The 20,389-nt window shown below is 46.1% G+C and overlaps 1 protein-coding gene across 1 annotated transcript in view; it reads left to right on the top strand.

Moving 5' to 3' along the window:
- LOC126455428 (PDF receptor-like) overlaps positions 1-20,389 on the top strand; it is a 378,273-nt gene that overhangs the window by 97,961 nt on the left and 259,923 nt on the right. The window contains exon 3 of the mRNA XM_050091178.1: positions 5,816-5,926. Within this exon, the coding sequence (XP_049947135.1) occupies positions 5,816-5,926 (111 nt within the window). The remainder of the gene's footprint in view (positions 1-5,815; positions 5,927-20,389) is intronic.

Here is a 20,389-nt window from a genome sequence, read left to right as displayed (position 1 = left end):
TTTCACAAATTAAAGCAAATCCTGGTTTACATATAACATTGAAGTGAAGTTAAATTTCGGTGACAACATCTGCTTTGTCATACCACAAATAATATTTCTGTACTGATTGAAGCTAGTAAACTGAACATTACTCTCCCGTTACATAAATAAAATAAAACACATATCACAATGGACAATCTTATTTCCAATCCCCCCTTGGTGTTCTGTCATCCGGGTATGTCTTCTCGTAAGTACAATGTATCCACCGATGCACCCTGACCACCGTACCTTCTAGGTGGCGTCCCATGATGGATATAATTTTGGCCTTTGCTCGTTGTACCGCCTCTTGCCGTTCCGGAGAATACATTTGTTCCGCATTTTCAGGGGACCGCGGCTACGCCACACTTGCTGTCGCCGGAGGGAGACTGTACATACTAATGCTGCATGGCCGGTATAGGCTGTAGGCGACAGCTATGCTTCCAGGACGTCAGCGTTAAGATTGCGTGCGACATACATTCGGTCGAGAATGAGTTGCTGTATGGGAGTATCCAGGACGGAGGTCATGGACATGCTCCCAGATGTCAACCTGATACACACTCTGCACCAACATTCGTAATTCTTAACACGGATTATATCGAGGAAAACGGTCTTTCCGTGCAAATACAGAATTAAATTCGCCACCTAGGGTTAATCGGTCGTGTAGACCTTGGAAGAGCGGGGCAATTTCGTTTGCGAATAAGCGGGAACGCTCTCGCCTCCTGTCTGCACCGGATGGTGCTTGTATGTTGATGAGTCGTACATCAAGTCTGTCATTGCTAATCCCCGTACCGATTGTGGGTACAGTACATCATGTGCCGTGACGCCTTCTTTGAAAAGTATTGCTATGCCGCTGCCAGTTTCGGAGGCGTGTGATATATGAGATACGTACCCGTACATGACAGGAAATTCATCGACGTATACATCTTGTAGGAGGACGATGTCGATGTCCGCTGCTTGGAGCATGTCTTTCAGTAGATATCGACAGAAAGAAGTCGATATGCTTTTCTTCGTTCCGTCGCATGTATATCACTCATGGGAGCTTACGCCGTCTGTTGTTGTGCTGGCGCGGTAAGTGACCCCACACTACCCACCGTCGTTGTTTATAAGTTGAACATAAGAGGGGTGCCGCACCCACCTTGTCGCCTGTTGCTACTATCGTTGAGTCCTCTTCACAATCATCAACTCAGTCTCCTTGGGACAAGTTTTTCGTCGGCCCTGGTTTCCCAGCGCCGCCTCTCTGTGGCTCGTCCTCTAATACTTCGGAGTGGCAATGGACTGCAAGTTGCCGTGCGTTGTCAAATTCTTGAGGTCGCTCTTGACGTATGCTGCTGTTGTCGAGCCAGTGGTGTTCGGATGAGGAGTCTCGGGATCCTCTGTAAGGTGGCCATCTTCATCGGTCGTTTCTTTATTGTCGTTCTGCATACGTATTAAGGGGTCGTCCGACGGGATTAGACGTCGTTTCTCGCGCCATTTCGGAGACGGTTCAACACGTGTGTGCTTTCCCGTACCCGAATGAGAGAGACTGTGTCTGTCGACCACTGCAGCCGGACACGAAGGCAGCCGTTGGCACTATTCGACTGTCGATGACCTTTTGCTCATCCGATCTCTGTACCTACTGGTGGTATCGGTCGTTGCTGATCAATAGGGGGGGGGGGGGGGGACGTCGCCGCGGTCACCGTGTTTACGTCGTCAGCCGCCGTCGTCGGCTTTTCGGCTGGCCTGACCAGCTACTGCAACCTATGACTGTTCGGTTGGGCGTCCGGAACACATTTGCGTATGTGAGAGGGAAAGCCGTCGCCACAGGTGGTGCCACAGATTCACTTGTCGGTATCTGTGCAATTCTTCATTGGAGACACGCTGAGCGGACGTGGCCATCCTGACCACAACCTGAGCAAGTTTTGGGCTGACCGTCATAAATGACTATCGCTCTGCAGCCTCCAATTGTGAGATAAGGCGGCACATGTTCTGATAGCTCGATCCGTATTTGTCGCACACCATTGAATGCCGGGTGCGTGGTAAAGGTTGTCCCTTTTCCTGCTAGGCGACTAAGTACCCGTCCGTAGGGTTGGAGCTCGTTAACCACGATCTCAGCCGGAACCTCAAATTGTAGCTCAAATACTCTTGCAGTTCTCAACCCATTTCCTGCATGATTAATTGCTACTGTTCCGACATGGTCGTCTGAATGTTTAAATTTAAGTCCATGTTTATGGTCGTATACGATCTTGTCACACACCGTGTCGTTGATCAGTTTGACGTAGACCATACTGCTTGTGGGCGCCAGTCATATATTGTGGTTCAATTTTAGTTTCTTCACGTATAAATCGTTCTATTTCAGATGCTTTCGGTCGTGCAAATACATTGTTATAGCTGATCTTGATAGTAGATTTACGGTACGAATGAGTCTTTCTAGTTCGAAAGAGCAAGCACTAGCGAAGGCTAACGCGAAGTAAAAAAGCGCGTACGCGCTAAGCACCGCGGCAGGGACGTAAACAGACGTCCGCGCCGCACGACTGGGGAAGGCAGACTGACCCTGAGCGATTGCTTAACGTCTGCAGGCACGTCCTGTCACTACATTCCTTCTTTTTCTAATGCTTTGTACATGTTCCTCTCATTACCAGTTTTACAAAGTACTTTCTCAATTCTTATATTATCAGTTCACATGATTTGCTACATTCTTCTGTAACACCATTTCTCAAACGCTTCAATTTTCGTCTTTTATTGTAGTCCCACAGTGAATAATTGACTATCATACAATGCTGTGCTCCAAACAGACACTAAGTTCGATGTCTGCTGTAGCAGTAGACGAGATGACAATAAATACCATAAGTCACCTACAAAAAGGTAACATATGAATAACTTTATTTACACAATCTACATTTAATAATGGAGTTGAAAATGAGTTTGGACGCTGTAGGTTCTTTAGTGGTGCAGAATCATACACAAATGACGACAGTGATCTAGAGAGAACCGAATAGTCTTGAATGTGGATTCACATGCATAAGTTGCTGAACATTAACACAAAACAGTAGCATAATGCTACGTTGATATATAGTTCCTCTCTGCCATCTTCATAGGCCTGTAGATGCACTTGATCTGAGGCATCTCTGATTTGTGGCTGCTTAAAAGGCTGCACCGGCCAATCAGAGTCGCGTGCTGTGAGATCATCTCATTTGAGCGTCCTCTGGCGGCTCTTATGCGTGGCCACCCGAAGGAGAACAGCGAGCAATGGAGAAAGCTCGCGCGGCGCCCACGAGAAGTACAGGCCCCCAACGAAATTATACTAATTGGCTTGCCTGCCATACCTCGCAAATGCTCGGCTCCGATCAATATTAAAATGAAAAGGTACCCACTGCTGATCTTAACTTTGTGATATGTTATCGAGAGCTTGCCTGTAATCAAACACATAGATAAGACTTATTAAACTCGTCTGAAATTGTCACTCACTCCCCGCCGGAGATGGGTCAAAGGTGCTGTCACTACTGCAGCTGCGAGTGGTGTGGTCGATGGAGATTTCGTCGATACTGCAGTGTCTGATAATAGCAGACTTCATTTCCCAGGAATGTCCTGTTTCCCTGTTCCTTTCTACTTTTTCCATTCTATCTGCTTCGTCTACCTTGTGTCAGTTTGCTTCCAAAGTAGCAGAATTCTTCCACTCCGTGTACCTTGTGATACCAGTTTACTTTCTAATTTTATCGCTAATCATTTCTGTACTTTTCATTACCTTCGTATTCACTGGGTTCACTCTCGATTAATATTGTTATCAGAAACTCCATTCCATTCAAAATGTCATGCATTTCCTATTCAATTTCACTACTTTACACAAAGTTTGATCAACTTTGACCCTGAACGTCAATCCCACTCATGTTTTCTTTATTTATTTCACTGAGTCTTTGGTGTATATATTGAACATTATTACCGAAAGACTACTTTCCTGTTTTATATGCTTTGTAATGCAAGTACTTTGTTGTTTGTTTTCTATTTTTTTTTCCATCTTTGTACTTGTACCTACCGTAAGTTATATTTTTTCCCAGTCTTACTGTTTAATCTGTGTGTCACCTTCCAGTGTGCCCATATCTTTTCCGCGTATACTGCTATCTTTCATAGACCACTTGTTGGCGATGATTAAATTGTGCTACATGCAAAATCATAGCAGTCGCCCTCCGCTTTCATTTCTTTCCCCAATCCACATTCTCCAACCACTTTTTCTTCTCTTTCTTTTTGTGCTATCGAACTGAGGTCCCTGACCATAATTACATTTTTGTCTGTCTTGATTGTATGAACAATTTCTTGTTTTCATCACACATTTCTCGAATATTTTCACCATCTGTGGCATCTAGCTAATCAAAATCAGTCACTGGGTAGTATTCATTACCACCTCGTTCCACTCTGTTCACTGTAACGTGATTGGTGTCTTATTCACTCATTTCTAGTATTAGATAATTTTTTATCTGGTCGTATACAATATCTTCTTCCAACAGAACAAGGAAGACTCTGCTGCCCTTCTTCCCTATCATACCAACAATATACTCTGTCTGTAATGACCTCCTCGTTAATAGACAATTCGCTCCTCCACTCCTAAAAGTAGAATCTCCCTAGAGCTGCCTACTGTTCACTGAATGCTGCTTTCAACTCACCAGTTCCTTCACATATCCAGAATCAACCTGGCGTTATTTCCTCCTTTCTTTTGTTTTTAGTGTCTTCTTCTGACAGGTTCTATATGGCCTACCACGACTTCCTCCGCTGTGGCAACATATTCATCTCAGTGTGGCTCTTAGACCCGGTCTCCTCTATATTTGCTGGAAATATTCCGTTCTTGGCCTCCCCTCACCGTTCTCTGTGATCTAACAGAAGATACTCCTTGATGTCTTAACGTCCTATCTTTCAATTCTGTACCTTCTAGTAGCGTGTTTTTGCCATATACTCATCGACAATTCTGCGGAGGACGTCCACATTTCTTGTTTTACCAATCAGTTCCATTTTCAGTATTCTTCATGGCACCATATCTCAGACGCTCCGATTCTCCTCGTCTTCCAGTCTCCCCACAGTCTACGATTCTCCTCCATACAATGCTGTGCTCCAGACATACTTTCAGAAATTTCTTCCTAGAAGACCTAAGAATGCCTTGTTTGCGCGAATCTGCTTCTCACAGCCTTCTTATTTTGTCCATCATGTATTATTTTACATCTTTCTCCTCTATCTACTTCGTTGTCCGTAGTTTTCGTGTTACACGTGTCGATAACCTCGGTTCTAATGGTCCTTATTTCTTGCGTTATTCATTCTTTAACGTTCAGTGCATGTTTTGTGCTCAGTATACCGTTCATTCCACTGATCAGGTCTTGTAATTCTTCCACACTTACAATCATATTGCGCCTATATTGCGGGTGACAAATATCTGGTAGACATTTTGTAAACGAACAAAACATCTAGTCCGCTTCCCATGCCCGGGTTCCCGGGTTCGATTCCCGGCGGGGTCAGGGATTTTCTCTGCCTCGTGCTGACTGGGTGTTGTGTGATGTCCTTAGGTTAGTTAGGTTTAAGTAGTTCTAAGTTCTGCGGGACTGATGACCATAGATGTTAAGTCCCATAGTGCTCAGAGCCATTTGAACCAAAACATCTAACCAACCCATTTACATATCAGTTCTCTGTGAAATATTGTGTATACGGAAAGCTCTAGACCTGACGTTTTGTTCAGAACAGTGAATAAATTTCGCAAATGTTTATGACACCTTGAATTGTTGTGCCTGTTTCATTCAATTCTCCATGTGGTAAAACGCATCGCTGTGTGCTGTGATTGCAGGCGGCCTGTACTGCAACTGGACGTGGGACCAGGTGCTGTGCTGGCCCCCCACCAGGGCGGGGACCACGGCGAAGCAGCGCTGCCCCAGCTTCAACGGGCTCGACCAGACCAGTGAGTGTGTGCACAGTAATAATAATGAGCGTATGGCATTGGTGGCCGGGAGACCCCTCGCGGGGCCGTTTGGCCGCCGCTCCACCAGTTCTTCAACACCACTACGGCGAATTGCTAGTGAATAAGCATGAAATGATGATGAAAGACACACAACACCCAGTCATCTCGAGGCAGAGAAAATCCCTGATCCCGCCGGGAATCGAACCAGCGACCCCGTGCGCGGGAAGCGAGATCGCTACCGCAAGACCACGAGCCGCGGACTGTGCGTAGTAAACACAGCAGCACATTACCTCAGCAAGAAATATTACTCCATTATATCAACAGGCGATTGATAGAGCGTCGGTGACAGGAATTGACATTTAGAATATAGCGAAATACAGCAAAATTTGAATAAAGTAAAGCGCAGTACGAATGAGCGTATGCTCACAATAGGAGATTTTCCACTGTCATTTCTTGACATTTTTGTAACATACGAGCTTTGGCCTAAAAGTAACTGAATTACGGATGTACCTCACAGTTTGACACAAACGAAGGCAATGGCTCGACTAAGGTGTTGGCAGTGAAAGGATAATGGGAATAGGGAGGAAAGATGGTACGTACTCAGCAGTTCGGCATTTGACCTTAAGGCCTACGCTGCCAGTCTGTTAAAAAAGTCAGTCCAGATATTTTCTTGCCAAACCTCATTTACTTCAGTGAAGTACAGTCAAGTGAAACTATACCACCAGAAAAAATTATTTGGTAGTGTGCTCACACGAAGAAATGTAGTCATGAAGAGGAAACGGTTTGTTGATTAGAAGGGACAGATCAGATCCTGCATCCCACCGATTTAGACGTGTTTCGGCCTAATAACAGTCTGAGATCTCTCGTAATCTACTCTTGCGAAAGGGTGCGGGTCAATCCGCTTCCATTTACGAAAAAAAACTCACGTTCAACGCTCACGACGAAACATCCGTTTCGGTTGAGATGAAATCATCACAGCGCTCGAAAATAAATGCATTTAATCGTATGTATAAGGCTCGATAGTTTCCTACACATTGATAGATTAGAGGCTTAGATCTGTTGATATATTTGACGAAGAAAGTGACTGTTAACCGTAGTGTTGCCAAGTTGTGAATTTCCTCCGTTCACATTACAAGGAATTCATGTGCGCTTACGTCCGATCCACTATTTTTCATTACTTTTACGTAAAGAATCAAAATTTCGAACATAATCGGGCAGCAGCCCATTATTTCATACTTTTACCGAACATATAATATGGGTCTAAATTTGCTGCCTATAGAATCATAGAAACAAAGTTTATCGTACAGCACAAACTGGGCGATATATATTATTGTGCAGGAAAATGACTTTTACGATGTAACTAAATGAGTCTTAGAGAAACTGAAGGAGACGGTATTCGAACAACAATTTCGCATTAGTTTTGGATAACTTTTCATCTTCACATTCCCTAAAAACATAAAATATTTTGTGAGAAAAAATATACAATGTACCACGCCTTTAAAGTTCGTAGCCATATATCCTGATGACTTTTTCGTGATCCACCGTTAGGTTCGTTATATATGAAACAATTTTGAATTTTGCGATGGCTTCTATTTTCGTTCAACAGTATTTCAAAAAGTGTCTGGCACATTCCCTTTGGTGTTTCAGTAGATATTTGAAATTTCAGTTTTGCAATATGTGGCAGGAATCCGCCCAAACAAGTAGTCCTCATCATGTCTTCCATGCGGCAACCAATGTCGACGGAAAGACTCGGTTTGTTTCCCGCTACAAACAAAATTTGTTTTAAATTTTAGGAGCTCATTCGACAGAAAGGTTCGAGATTATTTTTTTCCGATATTCTTTTTATCGACATGTTTTAAGAGGGACAGTAAAACAGTACTCCAGCAGTGGCAGCACTGCCCTCGCCGCCACGCTAACTGCTACTGCCGAGCACGAAGTGATGCTGAGTCGCTGCCGGATAGCTGTTCATTGTTCTAACTACTGGCCACTAAAATTGCTACACCACGAAGATGACGTGCCACAGACGAGAAATTTAACCGACGGGAAGAAGATGCTGTGATATGCAAATGATTAGCTTTTCAGAGCATTCACACAATTTTGGCGCCGGTGGCGACACCTACATCGTGCTGACATGAGGAAAGTTTCCAACCGGATTGTCATACACAAACAGCAGTTGACCGGCGTTGCCTGCTGGAACGATGTTGTGATGCCTCGTGTAAGGAGAATAAATGCGTACCATCACGTTCCCGACTTTGATAAAGGTCGGATTGTAGCCTATCGCGATTGCGGTTTATCGTATCGCGACATTGCTGCTCGCGTTGGTCGAGATCCGATGACTGGTAGCAGAATATGGAATCGGTTGGTTCAGGAGGGTAAAACGGAACGCCGTGCTGGATCCCAACGGCGTCGTATGACTAGCAGTCGAGAAGACAGCCATCTTATCCGATTGGCTGTAACGGATCGTGCAGCCACGTCTCGATCCCTGAGTCAATATATGGGGACGTTTGCAAGACAGCAACCATCTGCACGAACAGTTCGACGACGTTTGCAGCAGCATGGACTATCATGGACTATCAGCTCGGAGACCATGGCTGCGGTTACACTTGACGGTGCATCACAGACAGGAGCGCCTGCGATGGTGTACTCAACGACTAACCTGGGTGCGCGAATGGCAAAACGTCATTTTTTCGGATGAATCCAGGTTCTGTTTACAGCATCATGATGGTCGTATCCGTGTTTGGCGACATCGCGGTGAACGCATTGGAAGCATGTATTCGTCATCGCCATACTGGCGTATCACCCGGCGTGATAATGTGGGGTGCCATTAGTTACACGTCTCGGTCACCTCTTGTTCGCATTGACGGCACTTTGAAGAGTGGACGTTACATTTCAGATGTGTTGCGACCCGTGGATCCACCCTTCATTCGATCCCTGCGAAACCCTACATTTCAGCAGGAAAATGCACGACCTCATGTTGCAGGTCCTGCACGGTCCTTTTTGGATACAGAAAATGTTCCACTGCTGCCCTGGCCAGCACATCCTCCGGATCTCTCACCAACTGAAAACGTCTGATCAATGGTGGCCGAGCAACTGGCTCGTCACAATACGCCAGTCACTACTCTTGATGAGCTGTGGTATCGTGTTGAAACTGCATGGGCAGCTGTACCTGTACACGCCATCCAAGCTCTGTTTGACTCAGTGACCAGGCATATCAAGGCCGTTATTACAGCCAGAGGTGGGTGGTTCGGGTATTGATTTCTAAGGATCTATGCACCTAAATTGCGTGAAAATGTAATCACATGTCAGTTCTAGTATGACATCTTTGTCCAATGAATACCCGTTTATCATCTGAATTTCTTCTTGGTGTAGCAATTTTAATGGCCAGTAGTGTAGTTTTACAGTACCTGTTAATACATATCGATAAAACAAATCTCGGAAGTAACTAATGTGGGAGGGTTTTATCGAACTAGCGCGTAGAAATCCGATTCAAAAATAATTTTGTTTTTAATGGCAAACAAGCCAATGTTTTCTGTAGTCGCTGGGTGTCACATAAAGATGTGAGTAGTAGTATTTGTTTGGGCTGAGTCAGCTACGCAATACTGCAACGAATTTGCAAATAATTGCCGAAACAACAGAGAAAATACTCCTGACGACTCTTAGGAGAGACACCCGGTACTGCGAAAGCCTGAAATAATTTCTCGAGCAAGTACTTTGGTGAGAAAAGCTACAGAACACAGATTGGTGGCCTTCAAGCGCAGTGGTAAACATACATATTGATGTGTCGACAGAAGTGCCGACACAGTGTTATTTTGAGGGGGCCGATAGGCACGCTATAAGCTCGCGCAGAATATCTTGAAGTCTGAAACAGGGCGCTCAATGAATTGCTATAAAGAAAAGTACGTTGCTTTGGGAATACTTAACATTTAATCCGTCATTGGTTTACAACGTTCTTGATGAGACATTTCATACGATAACTATCAAACTATGTAAGGCTAATGGCGCCTTGCTAGGTCGTAGCCATGGACTTAGCTGAAGGCTATTCTAACTGTCTCTCGGCAAATGAGACAAAGGCTTCGTCAGTGTAGTCGCTAGCAAAGTCGTCGTACAACTGGGGCGAGTGCTCGTCCGTATCTCGAGACCTGCCTTGTGGTGGCGCTCGGTCTGCGATCACACAGTGGCGACACGCGGGTCCGACATGTTCTAAATGGACCGCGGCCGATTTAAGCTACCACCTAGCAAGTGTGGTGTCTGGCGGTGACACCACATTCCTCCCCCGCAAATCGGCGAACGGTCGTGTGATAAGGCTTCCGCCCGCCGTGGGGAGGACCCCATGTTGACGTATGCGATGAGGTGGGGAGCCTAACAACAGGCGAGGCTGTGCCACCCGCACCCGGCCATTCGGTCCGAGGGGAGCTAGGAAACGCCTGAAAACCTAGTCCAGGGTGCACGTCAACATGCGGTGTATGCGCCCGTAAAGAGACAGGAGTGGCCGAAGGGTCGACCTCCATTGCGTCGGGGTATCCGACGCGCGAAGACGTCATGTGGTCCGGAGCGGGCAAGAGTTCCATGGCGGAGGACAGCTGGTCACGGGAAGCGATCGGCGGCGCGTGACCCAGGGAGGCGCTTGGCGGCTGCAGCGAAGCGTCGAATGCGGGCGGCGCCGGAGGGAGAACAGGCGACGGCGGCGGCGGCTGCGGCGGCGCGTCGCCATGGGGCAAAATGGAAGGCATCGTCGGTAACACCTGAGGATGAGGCGGGCCAGTAGATGGGTCCCCAGGGCGCTGACCAGACGGAACCGTCGCTGAAAGCAGACGGGGAGCGGCAGAACCCGTGCGACGACAGAGGCGCAGCTGATTGAGATGCCGACGCACCTCACCAGAGGCCCCCAAAACCGAATACATCGCGCGGCCGAGGCAGCGAAGAATGCGCCCTGCGAGCTAACGCTGTGAACCGCGATAGTTGCGATAGAATACAACGTCGCCTGGAGCAAAAGCAGAAGTCTGCCGCTGCACAGGAACCTGATGCGGCGGATGCAGCAAAGACATCAAGGTTCGCTGAGGACAACCGTGGAGCAACTCAGCCGGCGAGCGACCATCTCGGGGCTGAGAGCGATACGATGACAAAAAGAGCAGCAACGCGTCCTCCAGAGAATGCGATGCTTTCAACTTCAACATCTGTGACTTGAAAGTCCGGACCAATCGTTCAGCGGCACCGTTTGACTGAGGCGAAAACGGCGCGGATGTCAGATGTTGAATACCATTGGCCTGGCAGAATGACTGAAATTCTGCGGACATTGTCGGAAACAATAGTGTGTGGAAGACCTTCAATGCAAAAGATAGCAGACAACGCTTGGATGGTGGCAGAGGACGTCGTGGAAGACATCCGGACAACAAAAGGAAAATTACTGAAGGCATCTACCAGAACCAACCATCGAGCATTCCAGAATGGATCAGCAAAATCGATGTGCAAGCGTTGCCAAGGGGAAGTGGCTTTTGGCCATGCAAAGACTTTCCGCGGCGGTGCGGATTGTTGGTCGGCACATGCCATGCAAGAAAAACACATATTCGTAATCGCAGCATCGATTCCGAACCAAGTACAGTGCTGACGAGCAAGTTGATTCGTTCGCACTATACTCCAATGTCCTTGGTGAAGAAGCCGTAAGACAGAGGACTGTAACGAACGTGGGACCACGACTCTGGACTGATCATTATCAGAACGCAACAACAAAACACCACGTCGTACAAAAAGTCTCTCCCTATGAGCAAAAAATCTGCGAACCAACGGATCCTCGATCCAAGACTTTGACAAAGGCCATTGCGTAGCAACAAAACGCAAAACGGTAGCAAGGACAGGGTCAGCAGCTGTGGCTGTAGCTACACGACGAAAATCAATCGGAAACGATTCGACCACTTCATCGGTTTCCAAATCAATGAACATGCAAGCAAGTTCAGAAGAATCGAATGCTTTATCCTCAGCAACAGGCAAACGGGACAACGCATCGGCGTTTCCGTGCTTAGCAGTGGACCGATACAAGATATCGTAGCAGTACTGCAAGAGGAAAATAGACCAGCGAATGAATTTCTGCACTGTACGCAGAGGTACAGGCTTGTTCGGATGAAAAAGCGACGTCAAAGGTTTGTGGTCTGTGATGATGGTAAAGTGACGACCATACAAGAAATCATGGAACTTAGTAACACCAAACACGAGAGCCAAAGCTTCTTTCTCTATCTGGGAATAATTTCTTTGCGCAGATGAGAGCAATTTGGACGCAAAGGCAATAGGGCGATCATGAGAGCCAACTTTGTGCGCAAGCACAGCACCGATCCCGAAACCCGATGCATCTACCATCAACAAAAGGGGTTTCTGGGGATCGAATGGCGTAAGGCAAGTATTTGAAAGCAACGCCGATTTCAACTGGCGATAGGCGCGTTCGCATTCCGTCGTCCAGATGAACGGAACACCTGTACGGCGTAAGCGATGAACCGGAGCTGAAAGGGAAGAGGCATTGCACACATTCACTCACACCTCGTGATTCTAAATCAGGTAATATTCTTGCGACCTCATCACGCAATGCGTGAGGAACATTGCGCGCTCTGAAAAATTTTGGTTGCGCGTTTACTTTCAGTTCCATATGTGCTTCATAATTCTTAGCGCAACCAAGGCCCAGTGCAAACATGTCTGCTAATTCTTCACACAGACGAGAAACACTCTCTGAAGGCACAGTCTGGTTCACTGATAGGAGCTGATTTACTACAGACATGTTAAACAATTGAAATAAATCTAAACCAAACAAGTTCACGGCAGTAGAAGAACGAAGAACGTAAAATGACACAAGTTTTGTTTGTCCCTTGTATGTTGCAAGAAGGCTGCACTGTCCTAACACAGGTATTTTCTGTCCTGAATAAGTAGTGAGCTTAACAGTTGCGGCACGCAACGGAGATTTGCCCAGTTGTTTGTACGTGTCGTGATTGAGCAATGAAACTGTAGCTCCGGTATCGAGCTGGAATGGTATGACCGTGCCATTGAAGTCCAAATCTACAAAAAGTTTATTGTCCTGCTGACGACAAGAGCGACTGTCTCGTGCAATTTGAACTGACACAGGTACAGCATCACTTGCTAATTGACGTGATTTCCGGCGACGTCGACGCACACTTTTTGTGGGACGAACACAGTCACAGTGAGAGACAGTGGCACTGGACGAAGTGTAAGTAACTACATGAATGTCCATGGGCGAAGGTTCACGAGCCTGAGTATTCTTGGTTCGATTCTGGCGCGAAGCAAAAGGCCTAGAATGGTTGTGAATGTCTGATCTGAGCTTTTTCTGGCAAACACTTTGAACATGTTCTTTCTTATTACAGAAAAAGCAAATAGCTTGGCGTGACGGGCAATTGTCTCACGAATGTCTAGTTGCACACCGCGGGCATGATTTCACTGCATTTGTGTGCTGGCGCGGCACACCTGGTTTAGAGCGTGGCGGCAGCTGCGTGGACGGGCTTGAGGGCAGTTTACCGGGCCGCGCAGCGCGCCCGGCGGACCTGTTAATGTTACACACGGCCGGTTAAGTCGCAAATGATTCCTGAGCAAAGTCAAGCGTGTCTTGTCTATCCAATATGTCTATCACTTGTTGAAGGGAGGGATTAACTAGTTTCAAAATTTGCTCCCATATACGAACATCAGAAACGTTCTGTGCAACTGCATCACGTACCATTGTATCTGAATGAGGGAGTCCACATTCACACTCAAAAGCACAATCCCTTGTAAGGCCTTGCAATGTTGCAACCCACTCCCTATTAGTCTGACCAGCCGTACGTTTCGTACGAATGAAAGTATACCTCTTTGCAACGACATTGACTGTTTCTTTGAAATAGGCGTCCAATGCCGAAAAAATTTCTTCGTAGGACAGAGTTGCTACGTCGCGTCGGGGAAACAATTTCACTATCACACGGTAGGTGGACACACCGACACAGGATAATAAGTGAGGCTGCCGCTCATTACCTTGAATTCTGTAGGCGGCGAGATGAAATCCAAACTGGCGTGACCACTCGGTCCACGATTCTTGCGCCGCCTCAAAATTGCGAAACGGCGGTGCAACTGCGAGTTGTGGCTGCGGTAGCGGTGAAGCGGCAGCTGCCGCATCGTGTTGCAGTGCACGTTGACCTTGGACGAGCTGTCCAAGGGCATCCAATAACGCCTGCGTCTGCTGATTCTGCAAGCGATAAAATTCGGACAGTACATCTGGCGAAGCCATGACACAAGTAAATTAGAGCAATACGAACGCGAAATCCTCTTTTAATCCCATCCTCGTCGCCATGTGATGTGTCGACAGAAGTGCCTACACAGTGTTATTTTGAGGGGGCCAATAGGCACGCTATAAGCTCGCACAGAATATCTTGAAGTCTGAAACAGGACGCTCAATGAATTGCTATATAGAAAAGTACGTTGCTTTGGGAATACTTAACTTTTAATCCGTCATTGGTTTACAACGTTCTTGATGAGACATTTCATACGATAACTATCAAACTATGTAAGGCTAATGGCGCCTAGTATACCTATGAAGTAAGGTATCAAAGTCCTCTTTTACTCTAATTGTGGTGTCACCGCCAGACACCACACTTGCTAGGTGATAGCCTTTAAATCGGCCGCGGTCCGCTAGTATACGTCGGACCCGCGTGTCGCCACTGTCAGTGATTGCAGACCGAGCGCCACCACACGGCAGGTCTAGAGAGACGTCCTAGCACTCGCCCCAGTTGTACGGCCGACTTTGCTAGCGATGCTATATGGACAACTACGGTCTCATTTGCCGAGACGATAGTTAGCATAGCCTTCAGCTACGTCATTTGCTACGACCTAGCAAGGCGCCATAGCATTTGATATTTATCTTGAAGCATGTACAGTCAAGAGAGATGTTCTACAATTATGGATTAAAGTTAAGTATTACAGCAACTGCGTCCGTTTTTCTAAGTTCTCATTTCCTTGTAATGTTCCAGACCTCACGCCAATCTGCGTGAGCTTAAAAGCGTGCCTTTCGGCCTCCTCTAGCAACACGGTGTTGGCTCTTCTGCCAACACTTCACTAATTATGCAGTAAACAGTTTTACCTTGTAAAGTCTATCCCGCAGACCTTTAACTAGAGGACATTTCCACAGAACATGATCTATTGTACTGATTTCACCACAGTCACAGCTGTTCGTTTTCTCTTAGCAATTGTATCCTGATATGTGGGATATGGCGCACGTCCGGAACTAGTGGAGTTGGCTCAAAATGTGCTATCTGAAGGCCTTCGTTTGCATCGGGAAGGAATTGAAACTTTCTTCTTCCTACATATGAGGGATTTCATTTCTGCTGGCAATGTTCAAATATTCGGACACCAGCCGCCCGTATCCGTGTCACCGCTGCCACAGAACAGCAGAGTGCACGAAAAGAGATACTTGGTCCTGTGTACTGTAGAAGAAGCGACTCCCCCGGGAAGATTCACGAAGCAGCACTGTACATACCCGGGGCCGGGAACATCATCCTACATGGTAATGATGGCACTAAACTTAATCCAATGTTCATTTTCAAGCGCAAAACAATGACAAAACCTTCTGAAATACTGCCAAGTGTCGTCGTTCACATATATGACAAGGGTTGGATGGACGAACTGTTACGAAGGTTCTGCAAGTAAATTACACTGTTCGGCAGCTTCGGAGACATCTGGACGAAATCACCAGATTGATACATTGTTTGGCAAGTAAAAGTAAATTCTAACGAAAACAAGCGACTGTGATAAATAGCAGGCTCCAGTACGCACGCCACCAACTCACGATTGGCTGCAAGGATTTGACAAAACATAGTACGCTGGTCTCACAATAGACGAGATTGACTTCGTTCATAACTAGCGCTGTCAGAAAGGTTGCTGTCTATCAGCTGTACCCACTCTCTAAGAGTGACAGACTCTCAGATGACCCAAAATCAACCATCTGATGTGCTATCATACTTCCAGCCATCCCATATGGTTTAGAGATGTGTAAACAATGGCCGCCGACGGTCACTTAAAACGTATCTAAAAATAAAGTATTCAAGCTCTAGCCATTGTTCTCTGATATTCTCTTAACGCACACATTAGGCAACAGTTAGGCTAACTATCTACGGTATCATCCAGAAATAATTTTTTGAAAAAACCATTCTCACCATAGTGTCAACTTGATTCACGAAAACCGAAGATGATACTCACATGAGACTTTAGGAACTGACACACATTTACAGGTGACGCAGTAACTCTATCACACAGACCATAAAGCGTCACTTTTTTAGTCTCCTAGAGCCCTGTTACAAGTTTGGTTTAGTGCTCAAAACAACTTATACTATGTAAAGACAAGAAGTGAGACAGTAACGCATGCCTTCGTCTGCGTCTAGCATATAGCTTCAATCTTGGACGATGTTTCGCTCTACCAGTTGTTGTTGTTGTTATAGACTTCTCTGAATATTTGTTGCAACCTACAGCCCTCTACAATTTTACATCCACGCCCCACCTCTCCCCCCCCCCCCCCACCCTCACCATACATACACACACTCCACTCTAATACCAAACTTACAATATGTTGATAATTCCGAGTGTGCGCTGCCAACCCAGGCATTCTTTCAGTCAAATAGTGCCATACATTTGTTTTATCCCCAATTCGCCTAACTGCCGCCTCACTCAATCCACAACATTCCCATAGCATTACATTTCAAACACTTTACGGTCTTCGTGCCTGATCTGCGTGATGTCCTCGTTTCACTTCCGTTCAAAGCTTCACTCATGACAAATACCTTCAAAAAAGACGTCCTAACGCTTAAATTTAGAAACGCTTTTCTTGCTCTTGTCACTCTGCGGCTTATATCCTCCCCACTTTTTCCACCATCAGTTATTTTGCTGTCCAAATAGTAAGACTCAACTGGTGCTTTTGGTGTTCCATTTCCTATCTTGATTCCCTCAGCACCGTCTGATTAATTCGACTAGGTTCCATTATCGTTGTTTTACTTTTGTTGAAGTTCATCTTATATACTCTTTTCAAGACATGTGCCATTCAACTGCTCTTCTATCTCCTTTGCTGTCTCAGATAGAATTACAAGGTCATCAGCAAACTTAAAAGTTTTTATTCTTTATCCTTGAAATTTAATTCCTTCGCAATATTTATCCGCTTGTTCAGCATACAGACTGCATAACATAGGAGGTACGCTACAAATATATTTGAACTCCTTCTTAAAAATTGCTTCCTCTTCATATTACACGACTCATATAACTGCAGTCTGGTTTCTGTAAAATTTATATATAGCTTATCGCTACCTTCAGAATTTCAAAGCGAATGTTCCAGTCAACATCGTTAAACCATTTCTCTATGTGTAAAAATGCTATAAACGTTGATTCTTAACCTAGTTTCGAAGATACGTTGTAGGGTCATAAGTGCTTCGCATGTTTCTCCACTTCCATAGAACTCAAAATGATGTTCCTTGACGTTGTCTTCCACCAGCTTTTCCACTCGTCTGTAAATATCGACTCAGAATTCCACAACCACTGCAAGTCCCTTCTGCATGTCGTCTACAGGATCTAACACTAAATTTGGACTGAAGTGTATTTATGTACTCGGTATGTCACTAAAATGTGGATGTATGCGGACTGTCCGTGTGGGAGATGTAGATATACATTACTTTCACTGGAATATGGCATTAAAGTCATTCCACTCTCAAATAGCAAACGGGACAAAATGGACAATGCTGTGAGTAAGCCCGAAATCTTTCTATACTCTTAGAGTAGCTATGCAGTTTGTGTGGTTGGCTGTGGCTGAGCTGTAAAGCAGCCACACCAAAGCAAATGCTACAATGGATAGAGTTGGAAGTTCTATGACAGTCTCAGGAACATCTTATATAGGTATACCCCATTTGAGAAAAGACTTTGTATCTCTCGCAAAATTAAATTGGGTAAATTTAAAGAACCCGTAGTCAACTAAGACTCTGATAGCATCATATATCTGACAAAGCGATTATAGGAATACGATAAACCAGATTAGGAAGTGTTCTGAGGCATACAGACAATTTGCGACATCTGTACATTGTAGCAGTTCAGGAAAGAAAAGCGATAATACTCCCACACCGCACCCTCTTCCATGGACTGTAGTGTGGCTTGCAGGGTACTGGTTAGACGTAGATGAAGGATGACGCATTTGTCTATAAACAGGTAATAGCGAATTGGAGGAAGGCCTGTAGTGGATTGATGATTGGTGGTGTAGTTGACCTGAACACTTGGTGAATGTCTGGGCTGTTGTGGAGGTATGTCTGTGCAGTGTGACAGTTGCAAAGAGAGAAGTGCTGATGACGATAAGCAAATTACACTTCAAATTCAAGAAGATGGACATAGTGATGTAGATGCTTTATATGAAAGACTGTAGTTTTATTGGAACTTATGTTGAAAGCGAGAATGTGACGAGAAGCAGTATTGCATCTAAATAAGTCTAAAATTCCTGTACCCTGTCGCCAGAAACATTAACTACTGTAAAACTTCTACAAGTAAGCATCTGAAGCTATCTATATTAGGATTCATGAAGCAAGAAAAGTCTATAGCGGACCGAGATTCACCTGCAGTAATATTAAGAGAGTGTAATCCATCCATGAAACACTACTTCTACTACTGGTTGACCTGATAAGTATAAATGTAGACAGAGAAGCACACTATATTTAGGGTAGCAACATAAGAAGGTTTGAAAGTGATTCACACTCTAACGTAGTGATGTCTGGGCTCCTGTAAAGGTTCATCTGTGTAATGTAACTGTTGCAGGAAGGAAGAAATTCTGATGACAATAAGAAAACTGTATTTCAAATTAAAGAAGATGGGTGTAGCAGATGCAGATGCTGTATATCAAAGACTGTAGTTTTAATGGAAGGAAGTAAGAATGTGGGGAGAAGCACTATAAATGGCTTATGAAACATGTTAGCTACAAAATATACGATCGCTTTGAAAATTTAGAGAGCTCTACCGACAGACATTCTTTTCATGCATCATTAACAAGTTGCATACGTATGGACCATACTAACAGTAGACGTAACTATGCCTGACAGCTCTTATTAGTGACACATTATATCTATGTGTCACTACCTATGATAGTAAAACTTAATGAAAGACCCATCTGCCGTAATGGTGACGTCAGTTCCTGGTTAATACATGCATTGGCGATTATTCTGTCATCTGTCAGTCTTGTCTGGCAATGATCCTGTACCACGCAGCAATAGATGAGAGGAGGGGTGAACACAAGTGGTATATTGCAAATTCTTTTTTGTATGTACACTCCTGGAAATGGAAAAAAGAACACATTGACACCGGTGTGTCAGACCCACCATACTTGCTCCGGACACTGCGAGAGGGCTGTACAAGCAATGATCACACGCATGGCACAGCGGACACACCAGGAACCGTGGTGTTGGCCGTCGAATGGCGCTAGCTACGCAGCATTTGTGCACCGCCGCCGCCAGTGTCAGCCAGTTTGCCGTGGCATACGGAGCTCCATCGCAGTCTTTAACACTGGTAGCATGCCGCGACAGCGTGGACGTGAACCGTATGTGCAGTTGACGGACTTTGAGCGAGGGCGTATAGTGGGCATGCGGGAGGCCGGGTGGACGTACCGCCGAATTGCTCAACACGTGGGGCGTGAGGTCTCCACAGTACATCGATGTTGTCGCCAGTAGTCGGCGGAAGGTGCACGTGCCCGTCGACCTGGGACCGGACCGCAGCGACGCACGGATGCACGCCAAGACCGTAGGATCCTACGCAGTGCCGTAGGGGACCGCACCGCCACTTCCCAGCAAATTAGGGACACTGTTGCTCCTGGGGTATCGGCGAGGACCATTCGCAACCGTCTCCATGAAGCTGGGCTACGGTCCCGCACACCGTTAGGCCGTCTTCCGCTCACGCCCCAACATCGTGCAGCCCGCCTCCAGTGGTGTCGCGACAGGCGTGAATGGAGGGACGAATGGAGACGTGTCGTCTTCAGCGATGAGAGTCGCTTCTGCCTTGGTGCCAATGATGGTCGTATGCGTGTTTGGCGCCGTGTAGGTGAGCGCCACAATCAGGACTGCATACGACCGAGGCACACAGGGCCAACACCCGGCATCATGGTGTGGGGAGCGATCACCTACACTGGCCGTACACCACTGGTGATCGTCGAGGGGACACTGAACAGTGCACGGTACTTCCAAACCGTCATCGAACCCATCGTTCTACCATTCCTAGACCGGCAAGGGAACTTGCTGTTCCAACAGGACAATGCACGTCCGCATGTATCCCGTGCCACCCAACGTGCTCTAGAAGGTGTAAGTCAACTACCCTGGCCAGCAAGATCTTCGGATCTGTCCCCCATTGAGCATGTTTGGGACTGGATGAAGCGTCGTCTCACGCGGTCCGCACGTCCAGCACGAACGCTGGTCCAACTGAGGCGCCAGGTGGAAATGGCAT

Source organism: Schistocerca serialis, chromosome 2 (genome assembly GCF_023864345.2).
Source record: "Schistocerca serialis cubense isolate TAMUIC-IGC-003099 chromosome 2, iqSchSeri2.2, whole genome shotgun sequence".
Taxonomy (NCBI): domain Eukaryota; kingdom Metazoa; phylum Arthropoda; class Insecta; order Orthoptera; family Acrididae; genus Schistocerca; species Schistocerca serialis.
Note: the sequence above shows the minus strand (reverse complement) of the source record. Positions and strands in the feature narration are given on the sequence as shown.